This window comes from Cebus imitator, unplaced genomic scaffold, assembly GCF_001604975.1.
Source record: "Cebus imitator isolate Cc_AM_T3 unplaced genomic scaffold, Cebus_imitator-1.0 Scaffold306, whole genome shotgun sequence".
Lineage (NCBI taxonomy): Eukaryota > Metazoa > Chordata > Mammalia > Primates > Cebidae > Cebus > Cebus imitator.
In genome coordinates, this window is record NW_016107621.1 from 137,809 (window position 1) to 151,489 (window position 13,681).

The 13,681-nt window shown below is 45.6% G+C and overlaps 1 protein-coding gene and 1 long non-coding RNA gene across 2 annotated transcripts in view; one reads left to right on the plus strand and one right to left on the minus strand.

Moving 5' to 3' along the window:
• LOC108285761 overlaps positions 1–13,681 on the minus strand; it is a 70,105-nt gene that overhangs the window by 53,943 nt on the left and 2,481 nt on the right. The window lies entirely within an intron of this gene.
• CXCL17 (C-X-C motif chemokine ligand 17) overlaps positions 7,423–13,681 on the plus strand; it is a 16,177-nt gene continuing 9,918 nt past the window's right edge. Inside the window, exon 1 of the mRNA XM_017503171.2 lies at positions 7,423–7,766. Within this exon, the coding sequence (XP_017358660.1) occupies positions 7,688–7,766 (79 nt within the window). The 5' untranslated portion in view covers positions 7,423–7,687. The remainder of the gene's footprint in view (positions 7,767–13,681) is intronic.

A 13,681-nucleotide genomic window follows, 5' to 3' on the forward strand; every position in this document is an offset into this window, starting at 1 on the left:
GACAGAGCAAGACTCCGTCTCAAAAACCAAAAAAAAAAAAAACTCAATAAATGATCGCTGACACTGTACAAGGGATGAATCTGTAGATCTTATCCAAATCCCCTTTATCTTCCCACTAATGTTCTTCTTCTGGACCAGGATCCAATCTAGGATCACACATTGCATCTCATTGCTCTGTCCTCCCAATCTCCTTTAATCTGGGACAGTTCCTCAGAATTTCTTTTGCCTTCATAAGCTTCGCATTTTTGAAGAGTATTAGTGAGTTATTTTGTAGAATGACCCTTGGCTTGGGCTTTTCTAGTTATTTCTCATGATGAAACTCAAGTTATACACATCGGACAAGAATACCACAGGGGCGATGCTGCGCCTTCCCCACCCATCATATTAGGATGCCCTAAGATGTCAGTATCTCTGATTACTGGAAATGTTAACTTTGAGCCCTGGGCTAGAGTTCCTCCACTGTAAAATAGCCATTTTCCTTGGAAGCATTCATAAATGACCAGTGTCTGAGCCACACCCTGCACCAATCAAATCAGACTCTCTTGGGGGAAAGCACAGGCACTGGTAGGTTTTAAATGCCCTACAAGCAACTCTCCAGGGTTGGAAACCCACAGCTTAGACAGTGAAGATTAGAATCCTGGAAACCAGCTAGGAAGTTGTCCTTTGGCTTCTCTTTTTTAAAAGAACATCCAGTTCCAGGCACAAAAAATATATCTGAATGTTGGTATGGACCCATTGTAAGAAAATGGGAAAGTTAAAAATCCCCTGATTGGGAAAGTGATGAGTGAGTAGGCTGCTGTCCAATAAAAAGAAGAAGGGAGGACACCAAGTAAAGTGTCCAGCCCACCTGGACCATTTTCTCTCCAGACTTCAGAGAAACCTTTGCCCCAGTGAAAGCACATATCATATCATTTTAATATCCTAAGCTTGACTGACATGATCTCCCAATTGCCACTGACAGAGAGGCATTATGAATCCTGTGATATAAATATATAACCACACATGCAAAGATGCACACTTCCAGGTGTGACTGAATGAACAGTTCACAGAATCCAGGTTGGAGGTCCATTAACTCCCCTAAACAACCCTGTCCTCCTCACTCGTGTATTTTTTTTTTTGTTTTTGTTCTCCTGATCTGTCACCCAGGCTGGAGTGCAGTAGCATGATCATAATTCACTGTAGCTTTGAGCTTTTGGGCTCAACTATCCTCACACCTCAGCCTCCAGAGTAGCAGGGACTACAGGTGCACACCACCACTCCCAGCTAATTTTTTATTTTTTTGTAGAGATGGAGTGTCACTATACTGCCCAGGTTCCCACTTGGTCTCTTATCTTTAGTCTCTTCTGAAGTAAGAGAGTAAAGACTGTTGTAATTTTCATGAAACAGGAAAGTGTGTACACATCTCCTATAACCAGGCTGTTTAAGCAATAAGATATTGTGTTCAACTTCCTCAGTTATTATTTTGGCACTTCCATAAAGAGATATCACCAATCTCTCCCTTAGAGGGACCACTGATATCGTGCAAAAGGAAACACCAATTTAATGAAAACCCAGAGGCAGGAAGGAAAGACCCTCACAAGATCAACCCCTAAGGTATTCACAGGCCTGCCAGGGTCTGGTGCTGCTGGTGCAGGAAGAACTGCTGCTGGCAATAGCCAAAAAAAAAAAAAGAGAGAGAGAGAGAAGGCAGCTCTAACACTCAGGCAGTAGTCAGAAAAGAAGTCACTCAATTAACCTTCAATTCTCACACAGTCAATACCCTTCCAGCCTCCCTATAGGGTTTCACTGAGAGGGCTGGCACATAATTAAATGCCAACACATGGGTGAAATAATGTACATAAGGGAGGGATCAACTGGGTCAGGAATGGCTGGGAAAGGTTTCACGGAACAGATGGGATTCAGGTGAGATCCTGAATGGTTCACCCTTTGGAAAGCAGAGACAAGGAGAAACACAAGCCATGGGAACCAGATGTCAGGCATCACTGTAGATGCCAGCTTTGAAGAAGGTCTCAGGAATGAAAGTGGGTTTGCACATGTTATTTTTCTTTTTTCTTTTTTCTTTTCACATTTGGGGGTACGTATACATTTATGAAATACTGATTTTTTTTTTTATTTACTCCTCTCCAACCACCATATGGGATTATTTCAGAGGAGGATCTTGATCCCCAAAAAGGGGAAGTAACTTCCCAAGGTTGGTGGTGGATGTGGGATTAGAAACTCAGCAAGTCTAACACCAGAGACCATGTCACCACCACCAGCGCTGAGAGAGACCAGAACAGAGTATGGGTAGGGAACAGGAAGGAGCAGGGAGAGCTAGAGCAGAAAGAGATGGTTAAAAAAACAGGGAAGTTAGGTAAGCTTGCTAAAGGGGGATAATACGTTTTAGAGGCATGAACACCAGATACAGATGTCTGAACCTGATCTTGTGATTACAGAAGAGTCACTGAAGGCCAAGTGTGGTGGCTCACACCTGTAATACCAGAACTTTGGGAGGCTAACGCGGGTGGATCACGAGATCAAAAGATCAAGACCATCCTGGCCAACATCATGAAACCCCATCTCTACTAAAAATATAAAAATTAGCTGGACAGAGTGGCACGTGCCTGTAGTCCCAGGTACTCAGGAGGCTGAGGCAGGAGAACCACTTGAACCCAGGAGGCAGTGGTTGCAGTAAGCCGAGATCATGCCACTGCACTCCAGCCTGGTGACAAAGCAAGACTCCATCTGAAAAAATAAAAAGAGTCACTGAAGGTTTTCCATAAGGGCAGAACCAAAGTGACACCCTAAGCCAAGCCCAGAGTGGGTGATCAAAATGGGGTTCTGAGTTCCTAAGCTAAAGAGATGCCACCAGCAATAGCGAAGGGGCCACGTGATACATGGAGCGAGGACTGGACAAAGAGGCTGAAGCCCTGAGTTTAAATTCAAAAAGTCATGCAGTAAGGGCATGGCTATGGAGGGCAAGTTATAGTCTCTCTCTGCACTCAGTTTCTCCTCATCCATAAATCAGATGCAGTAAGAATTCATCTCTAAATGATACTCAAGCCTTGCTACTCAAAGTGTGGTCCCCTAACCAGCAGCAATGACATCGCCCAGATGCTCTTAGATATGCAGAATCTTGTGAAAATGCCAATCATAAAAAAAAGAAAGAAATGCAGAATCTCAGGTCCCACCAGAAGAATCAGAATCTGTATTTAAACAAGATCTTTGGGTGATCTGTGAACACATTACAGTGTGTGAAGCATTTTTTCCAGATCTTTTTTTATTCATTTTTGGAGTTTTTTGAGACACAGTCTCATTCTGTCTCCCAGGCTGGATGGAATGCAGTGACATGATCATAGCTTACTGCAGCCTGAACCTCCTGGGCTCAAGTGATCCTCCTGTCTCAGGCTCTCGAGTATTTGGGGCCACAGGCATGTGTCACTGTGCCCGGCTAATTTTTTTCATTTTTTGTAGAGATGGGGTCTTGCCACACTGCCCAGGCTGGTCTAGAACTCCTGGGCTCAAGCCATCCTCCTGCTTCAGCCTCCCAAAGTGTTGAGATTATAGGCATGAACCACTACACATGGCACTTCCAGTTCTAAAATGCAATTATTTCACATTCACCTCAAATTCTGTTACTTCACAGGAGAAAAAAACAAAATACAGTTTACCTAATTTAGCCTCATTCATGCCCATAATCCTGTCTTAGACTAGCCCACGTCCAAGCAGGAGTCTTAGGAAATACCAGTGAGGCAGTGCTGCCACCTTGTGACCATCATCAGTAAATGCACTTAACCCTTGTCACCAGTAAAGGAAGTAGGAGGGCTGGCAAGACCAAAGGGTAAGGGGCAAAGTCCGGGTCACAGAGGAGATAAAATCACAACCGCCCAACAAAGACAGGAAGTAACTGTCAGGGAGCTCAGCCTGCATCATAGAGCAGTGACTCATTGCAAAGGACAGTTGGTATAATATCTTAATATGTGGTATCAGCGGGAAACCTGGTTTCAAGCCCAGCTCTGCCCTTGTAACCTTAGAAATCACTGTAATAGGTATTTTCAGACACCCAGCTCTGGCCTGAACTGCACCAGTAAACTTGTAATTTCCCAAGGAAAGTTACTTTACTGTGACAGTTCTTTTCCATCCTGAGCCAAAATATGTCTGATACACACTCACCAATCCTTGTCCTCCTCTCTGTAGGCTGAAATAAGTCCAACATTTTTTCATACAACCCACCTTCAAATATTGGGAAACAACCTCTATATGACACCTGCCCATCTTCCCCCAGCTATTTCCCACCTGGGGTGACCTGAAGCCCCACACCCTCTGCTCACTTTCCCACAGGCAAGTGAAGTGCAGCAGTCACAGCAGACACCCCGAATCCTAGGGGCATCCCCAGAGCAGCAGAGCCACGGGACCCCCATCCCCATCCTGGCACCTCATCCCTATCTAGCAGCTAAACGCCACACCAGCTGACCTGGGGACGCTGACTTTTTCTCCTTGTGCCACTGCTCAGTCATCCCACACCTGTGCAGGTGTCTACTTTTTACTCAGTTTTATTTTGTAACAAATATTTATTGGAGTCTGCTGTGTACTGTCACTGGAGAGACAAAGGTGAATCACACCTGGTCCCTGCCTCGCAGAGCTCCAGGCTACAGATGGAACCCACTCAAAGCCAGACCATTCAGTGAGAAACACCATGACAGACATCAACACAAGGTTTTCTTTAAAAAAAAAAAATACTTTTTGTTGAGACAGGGTCTCACCACGTTGTCCACACTGGTCTCAAACTCCTGGGCTCAGGACATCCTCCCACCTGAGCCTCCCAAAGTGCTGGGATTACAGGCATGAGCCACTGCACCCACCCAATACAGGGTTTTCTGACCCATCTCATCAATCCTCTGTGAAAAATTTTCCACTCTTGGTTTTCTGGGGTTAGTTTTCCTCATCTGAAGCTCAAAGTGAAAAAGAATGCAAAAGTCCCCAATAGTCCTTCATGCAGTCACAGCTGGACCTGGCATGTCCTCCTGGCTAATCCAGGGTGCTCAGGGCTCCGACTTCACTCTGAACATTTTCTCTCCCATCAGAGCTCACCAGGTAGCTGCACACTAGCCAGGTGGCTGCACACTAACAGAAAAACCGGCAAGTCAGGAAGCTTGCTTTACTCCCTTAACTTTTAGGCTAGTGACCGTGTCACTGAACTAATCCTATAACTTCCCTGCACTTTAATTTCCACGTCTGTGAAGTGGAGCAGGTGGACTCGGTCACCCTAGGTCCAGGTACATAGTGAGAGCTCCTCAGAGACAGCAGCACACCTGATCTTCTCAGCATCCACCATCTAGCAAATACCAGGCACACACCAGGCACTCAAAGCCTCACTGAATGTATGTGTGAATAAAGGACTGCATTAGAGCCACGTGAATCATGGACAAAGTCAACACATATTTCTGAATGTCTACCAAGTACACTGTAGAATAAGGAAATAAGTAACCCAGGCAGGGCCGGGTTTTCTCCTAACTTCCCCTTACCTCCTTCCTGAGGGAGGGAGGGCCTCTGTACATCAAAGAGACTCTTGACACAAATAAATGTTCTTGAGATGCATTATAAGAAGTTGTCATGTTAACAAGAAAAAAGTCCATTTGTCTTGGGGGTGTTTTAATCAATAGACCTGAGGGACCCAAAGCCCCCTCCAATGGGACACAGGATGCGACACTCACCCCAAGTGCACGGAGGGAAAATGAGATGGAGCGAACTGACAGGGAGCAGGACCTGGGAGAATGGAGGGGTAAAGAGACTGTGGGACCCAGAGGAAGGTCTGAAGAGGAGCTCCCGGCCACTCCAGTGGCCTTGGTGTGGACTGATGAGAACTCAGCAGTGTAAGTAAAGTGGCCCCACCAAGCTCCATTTGTACACAGGATGGTTTTTCAGTAAAATGTTCTTCCTGCTAATGAGCTGCATTTTCGCACACTTTCTAATACATCAGGCCCAGTTAATGGGCTACAAAACCATCATCCCATTCAATAGTAATTTATAGAATACTCTCAAAGTGCCAGGCCCTGTGTAAGTTCAGGGAACATAAAAAAGACCACAACCCTGTCCTCAAAGATCCCCATGCAAAGAGCTCCAGGGGCGCCTCTCCCACAAAACACCCTTGCTCTGCACGGCCTTCCTCTCTGCCCTCCACCAACCCAAATCCTCCCCACCCTGCGAGACCAGCTCAAGTCCCACCCGCTCAGTCCCCTGCTCTCCTGCCACTTTGAGAGATGACTGCACTCATATCTCCAGGCTTTATGAACTGATGTCAACTCCCTGGTTAGACTTGAGCCTCCTAAAGGCAGAGACCATTTTTAGAATTTTCCAGAAAGAAGCCACACCAGTGATTTGCATCAGAACAAGCCCAGCCTGTGTCTTCAACTTGAACACAGGCTCAGTCCAGGCACAGTCCCTGGCCCCTGCAGTGTTTCATAAACCCTGCAGTAGCAAAGTCCACAATCAAGTCTGTGACAAGTGAACAGGCAAAGATAATTTGAAAACGTGAAGAAAAAGGAACGGTCAAACAAAACTCAAAGGGCTTTGACTCATGCCTTGCCTCTTCCCTTCTCTCAGGGAAACAAAGTCACACCCCCTGCTCTCACTCCTGCCTGGAGGCTTCAAGGAGGGCTCCCTTGCTAACCTTCCCTTCAGCCCCCATGAAAATCACCCAGCATTCAAGCCCAGCCTCTTCTCTCCCTTTGAGCAAATTTCCTAAAGTCTCAAATAAATGTCAAGTTTAGTAAGTCCTGATATTCCATGACCCTTAATGTTTACTTCAAGTGTTATTACCTTTCTTCTTTCGCCTGGGGCCATTTCCAAACAACGGCTGGACCAGGCACCCCAGCAGCTGGGCAAACACACTTCCAGGGCTCCTTCCCTCCTGTGGCTCCTGTTTCTCAAACCCTCTGGGACCTGCAGCTCTGGGGGTCTTCCCCCACCCCAGTTCCCTCTCCTTTACACTGGAACAACAAAGCCATGGCCACCTTCCCGATGGACACACAAGGAGGCCTGGTGTTACTCGCTGCTCCAGTGGCAATGTTCTGGGCAGGGGGAGCGGCCTCTTGCCCCAGATCCTCTCTGCCCCCACCTTATGTGGCTACAGAATTGGAGGGAACTGTGAACAGAGCGAGGACAGGGCAACTTCCCAGGCAACAACACTACTATTCCCGGTATTCTGTCAAGGATGGGAACGGGAGCACAGAGGGGAAACAGACTTGTCAACATCTCTTCTACCAACACTTAGCACCCACTTCCCTGCCAAATACTCACATAGAGAGGGTCATTGAAAGCTAGGAGGAAATCCAAGTGAGCAAAAAGACTTGAGGAAGAAATCATGAGGCATTGGGGTGTGGGAGGCGGGAAGGAGTACAGGAGAGAACGGGCACAGCTGCCAAGTTATCAGTCACCTTCTTATGTTCCTAAGAACACTGCATTTATTTTGTTTGACCAGTTTCACCTCCCAGATTCCCATAAAGCACATGGTCTAATCTGTTACCTAACAGCAAGACAGCGTCACCTCACCTGTTCTTGCCCTCGAATGGGAACGCTGACCTGAGACTAAAGCGCAGACTACCAGGCTGAGTACCCTGGCCTGAGCCATCCCCAGAGACCAGGAGCCTCCAACAGGGAACCTTCCATTATACTCTTCAAGCAACTTACAGCTGAACCGACAGTTGCAATGAAAGTTCTAATCTCCTCCCTCCTCCTGCTGCTGCCACTAATGCTGATGTCCGTGGTCTCCAGCAGCCCGAATCCAGGTAAACAAGACTGTCTATGAAGGGAAAAATGGGGGGAGGAAATGTGGCAGAACAGGCCGCAGATGCATCAAAATGCAGCCCCTTTTAGCTATGGGGGTTTGGGGCAAGTGAGCCTTTCTCAGTGACAGTTTCCTCCTTTACGAAAAACAGCAAACTACTTAAACCCAAATGATGCTGAGAGAGTTAAATGAGATATTTTCAGTACGTGAACATGTCTGCAACTGTAGCTGATCCCCCTCACACACACAGATATGTATGTATGTATGTATGTAGCATGTATGTACTAACCCAACAAAGATTTGCTACCATACCTTCTCCCCCAACCCTTTTCCAAAAGAGTAACATATATCTCACGGCTAACCTTAATGATAGTGATGGGAGGGTGGTATCTTTATAGATCAGGAAGTCATTGCTTACATTCCTTACAGTGCACCGGACATGCCACCAACATGTCTTAATGCTATTTAATGGTAATGTAATAAACTAGAAAAAGCCTGTCACCAGGTAGTGTCCATATTTGAAGCTTTATCCACAGCAAGCCCTGCTGTAACAGCTCACATTTTGGGGAGCAGACCTTTGCTTAGGGGTTCCAAATCTTCTCCAGGTTTCACCATAAAGTGGCCCAGTCCTTCATAAAACAACCACACAGAAGAGAGATGACCCCCATGTGTATTTCCACTTGGGAGCACCATCTCCCCAAGGGCCACTTTGAGGCGAAACGGCTTTGTTACATACTCAGCATCAACTTGGTCTTAAAATCAGGAAACATTCTCCCTTCTCCATCCCAATTTCCAACATCCCCTCCCGTGTAGAGAGGGCACTCTGAAAGCTGCCAAGCCCCACAGCCCTAGGGCCTAGACCACTATTCCGAAAGGGAGGACTTTTCCATCACTGTGACAGACACCCAGGCTCGAGTCCTTAGCCTGGACTCAAAGCTCTGGCCCCAACCTGCCTTTCCAATGTACCTCTCTCAACTCACTAAAAACTACTCTTTCTCCACCCAAACTAGCCTGTCTGCCCTTCCCTGAACAGGCATTTTTTTTCCCACCAGCTCAACTTTGTTTACACACCCAGCTCAAAACCACCTTCCCACAGCTTCCCTCAGTTCCTCCCATAGTCACAGGTGCACTCTTCCTCCTGAGAGCCGGCTTAGCCCTACCGGATGCTCTCTTCTTGCACTGATCATCTGTTGCCTTATACGGAAGGCCTTCATGTGCCTCTCCTGCCTCCACCCCCTCTAGGCTGCAGCCTCCTTGGCGGCACAGACTGGTGCCCTGTTTCCGTATCCCTTACACTGTCCAGTTCAGCACTCAGCAAACATTAGCTAAGTGCAAGATGCATCCTCAGGTTTGTAAGTCAGACCAGGGCTTCATAGCAGCTCTACTGACATTTGGGCTGAACAGTTCCTTGTGGTGGGGCTGTTCTGTGCATTGTGAGACGTTCAGCAGCATCAGCGTGGCCTCTACTCGATACCAATACCAGCCTTCCCTCTCCCCCATCCAAACCCCTGTTATGGAAGCCAAAACTATCTCCCAACATTGCCAAATGTCCCTGGAAGGGGAACCACCCTTGGTCAACAACCACTGCTCTACACCAATAGTTCTCTACATGGCCACACTTTTAAACTTACCTAGACCTTTACACTCAGCCTGGACGTCAGGGGGACCTATATCTAAATCCTTGCTCTGCCACTCACTTTGCAACCCTGGACAAGTCGCCTCACTTTTTTGAGTTTCAGTTTTATCATCTCAAAATGAAGAAAATACCATTTGTCACACACACTTGTTGTGAAGATTAAATAATCCGCGGCATGACCTAGAAAGGGTTTAATAAATGGACTGCGTGGAATTTCCAAGTCACTCCTAAACGAGAAGGGTGAAGAACTGGAGAAAGCTCGCTGCGCCGCCAGGGGGCGCCATCACAAACCACATAGGGTGGGTAGCGGCGGGCTCAAACCTTGTTTCCCAGCCAAGCAGTTTTGCAATGTGGGCCTGAGTCTGAGCTACTTAGTGGCTAAAGGAAATAATAGCTCCTCTATCCCCAAAATAATTCTTAAAATAAAATATTATCTCTTAATCACATACATGTTAAATACGCTTTTCCAGGGGAAAGGGAAATAGAAATAAGTGAGAATACGCTGGGCACGGTGTCTCTCGCCTGTAATCTCAGCACTCTGGGAGGCCGAGGCGGGTGCAGCACCTGAGGTCAGGAGTACGAAACCAGCCTGGCCAACATGGTGAAACCCCGCCTCTATTAAAAATACAAAAAGTTAGCCGGAAGCCGGGCGTGGTGGCGCATGCCTGTAATCCCAGCTCCTCAGGAGGCTGAGGCAGGAAAATCACTTTAACCCGGGAGGCGGAGGTTGCCCTGAGCCGAGATCGCGCCAACGCACTCCAGCCTGGGCAACAAAAGTGAAACTTTGTCTCAAAAAAAATTGAAAAAAGCCGGGCGGGGTGGCTCAAGCCTGTAATCCCAGCACTTTGGGAGGCCGAGGCGGGTGGATCACGAGGTCAAGAGATCGAGACCATCCTGGTCAACATGGTGAAACCCCGTCTCTACTAAAAATACAAAACATTAGCTGGGCATGGTGGCGCGTGCCTGTAATCCCAGCTACTCAGGAGGCTGAGGCAGGAGAATTGCCTGAACCCAGGAGGCGGAGGTTGCGGTGAGCCGAGATCGCACCACTGCACTCCAGCCTAGGTAACAAGAGTGAAACTCTGTCTCAAAAAAAAAAAAAAAAAATGAAAAAAATTAGCCGGGTGTGGTGGTGCATGCCTGTAATCCCAGCTACTCGGGAGGCTGAGGCAGGAGAATTGCTTGAACCTGGAAGGCGGAGGTTGCAGTGAGCTAAGATTGCTCCACTGCACTCCAGCCTGGGCAACAAGTGAAACTCTGTCTCAAAAAAAAAGAAAAGAAAAGAAGTGAGAATATATGAGGACATTAGGAAATAAAGTACTTACAATAACAGATTATTCATTAATTGTAATATTATTTAATTATAAACATAGTATCAGACACATTAAGAACTCCTATATCACAAGCATTGTTCTAAGCACTTTGCACTCTCATTTTGTCCTCATAGAAATCTAATACATTTCTTTTCTTTACTTTTCATTTTTCAGACTTTCAAAAATATCATAAAAATGGAGTTCCAGTATATTCTTCATCCAATTGTCTTCAAACAATATCTTACGTAACCATAATATGATTATCAAAACCAGATTAGCACTGATATCACAATATTAACTAATCTAAAAATGTTCAAATCTTTCCAATCATCCCACTCATGTCCTTTTTCTGCTCCAGACTCCAATCCAGGATCCCTCTGAATAAAGTGTCACATCTCCCAGGCCTCCTCCAACCTGGAATAGTTTCTCAGTCTTTCTCCCTCTTTCAGGACCCTGACTCTTTTGAAAAGTTCTAGCCAGTTGTTTTGTAGAATGCCCCTGAATTTGGGTTTGTCCGATATTTGCAGTTATGTATTTTGGGCAAGAATACTACAGAAGTGAGGTATCCTTCTCTGGATGTCCCAGGAACGGGCCCAGGATGTCGGTATCTTTCATTACTGATGAGGTTCACTTTAAACACTTGGTTCAGGTGATGTCTGCAGGTTAAAGTTACTATTCGTCTCCTTGTATACTCCTAATAAGTATCTTGTGGAGAGACACTTTCGAGATAGGTAAATAGCCTGTTTCTTCTCATCATACCTTTTTTTCTTGTTATTCACCAGTTACGTCATCATCATATTTTAACATTAATTTCTAGAATCTATGGATGATTGTTTCCTATAAACAATTATTACTGCAGTGTTGGCCAAATAGTGATTTTCTTTCCAGTTTTCCTTCTACATTTATTAACCAGAATTCTGCCATAAGAAAGAGTTATTTCTTTTCTTGGCTCACTGCAACCTCCACCTTCTGGGCTCAAGTGATCCTCCTGCCTCAGTCTTCTGAGCAGCTGGGATTATAGGCACACACCACTACACCCAGCTAATTTTTGTATTTTTAGTAAAGATGGTGTTTTATCATGCTGGCCAGGCTGGTCTCTAATTCCTGGCCCCAAGTGATCCCCCTGCTTCGGCCTCCCAAAGTGCCAGGATTACAGGTACTGGCCACCATGCCTATCCTCTTCTTCCTTACCTATTTGTTCAGTTATTTATTTATATCAGCATGGACTCATGGGTATTTATGGGTTGGAATCCATTACTATCATTTTTTATTATCTTGCTCATATTGTCCCAAAATTGGCCATCGGAAGCTCCTTCCAGTTGGCTTCTGTGACCTTTACATACATCCCCATCATTTTTTGAGCAGTTCCTTACTTTCTGATACCACAAGAAGCTTGAGTCTCCTCTTGCATTTTTCCGCCCCAGTCCTGGATTAGCTATTTCTCCTAGAAGCCCTAGTTCCTTTCATGGGAGAATGATGTTTACAGACCATGGGCACGGATATGCCCATTGCTAGTAGGTGCTAGTGCCTTGAGGCCCTCTAGTGGTCAGAGCTGGGAAATAACACACACGCACACTGGTGTACAGTAGTCTCCATTTATTTGCAGTTGCGGTTACCTGCCAACTGTGCTCCAAAAATACTGTTATCTTGAGAAAGAGAGAGAGAACATATTCACATAACTTTTATTACAGTATATTTTTAAAATTGTTCTATCCTATTAGTTGTTAATCTCATATTGTGCCTAATTCATAAACTTTATCATAAATATCTATGTATAAATATAAACATATGTATAAATATAAATATATATGTATAGAAAAAACACAATTCGGTACTACCTGAGACTTCAAGTATCTAGTGGGGGTCCTGGAATGCATCCCCTGTGGATAAGGGAGGACTATTGTACCATTATTAACCACATCTTACAAATTAGGAAAATGAGGCACAGAAAAGTTAGGAAACTTGTCCAAAGTCACAGAGTACATATGTAGTGGATCTGGGAAACGAAAATAATGACAGATGCACCACAAATCCTAACAAGTGGAAGTAACTTATTTACACATACATATCAGCAGAAAGCCACAGCCCAATATTCCAGCATACACATTCTCTTTGGAAAATAACCAGAACTCCACAGTAATAACCACGATGGTAACCAACATGTACTCAATATCTGCCTGGGCACTGGACTCCCACAGCCGCTCATTTATTCCTAACAACTCTGCATGGTGGATTTTACCATCCTCCTTTTACAAATCAGGGATTCAAAGATTAAAGAAGCCAAGTGACTTGCCTAAGTCAACATAGTTAGGTGACAGAGCCAGTAGCTCACCCCAGGTCTATCTGGATATAAAGTCCATGCTTATGCCATTGTATCAGCATTTCCCAAAACTGATTTTAGGTGGAAAGTAAATAAGCTTGTTTTTACTTTAATACTTATGTGTTTATTTTAATACATGTTAGGAAAAAAATCTAACCATACATCAAACCTGTAATTTCAGTTAATATTGCATAGGATGAGGATGTTTTGCAAATTAAATTTATTTAAAGAAAAAGTATGGCGGGGCACAGTGGCTCACGCCTGTAATCCCAGCACTTTGGGAGGCCGAGGCAGATCATGAGGTCAAGAGATCCAGACCAACCTGGCCAACCTGATGAAAGCCCATCTCTACTAAAAAATACAAAAATTAGCTGGGCGTGGTGGTGCACGCCTGTAGTCCCAGCTACTCGGGAGGCTGAGGCAGGAGAATTGCTTGAACCCAGGAGGCGGAAGTTGCAGTAAGCCGAGATTGTGCCACTGTACTCCAGCCTGGCGCCTGGCGACAGAGCAAGACTGTCTCAAAAAAAGAGGCCAGGCGCAGTGGCTCACGCCTGTAACCTCAGCACTTTGGGAGGCCAAGGCAGGTGGATCACCTGAGGTCAGGAGTTTGAAACCAGCCTGACCAAAAAGGTGAAACCCCATCTCTA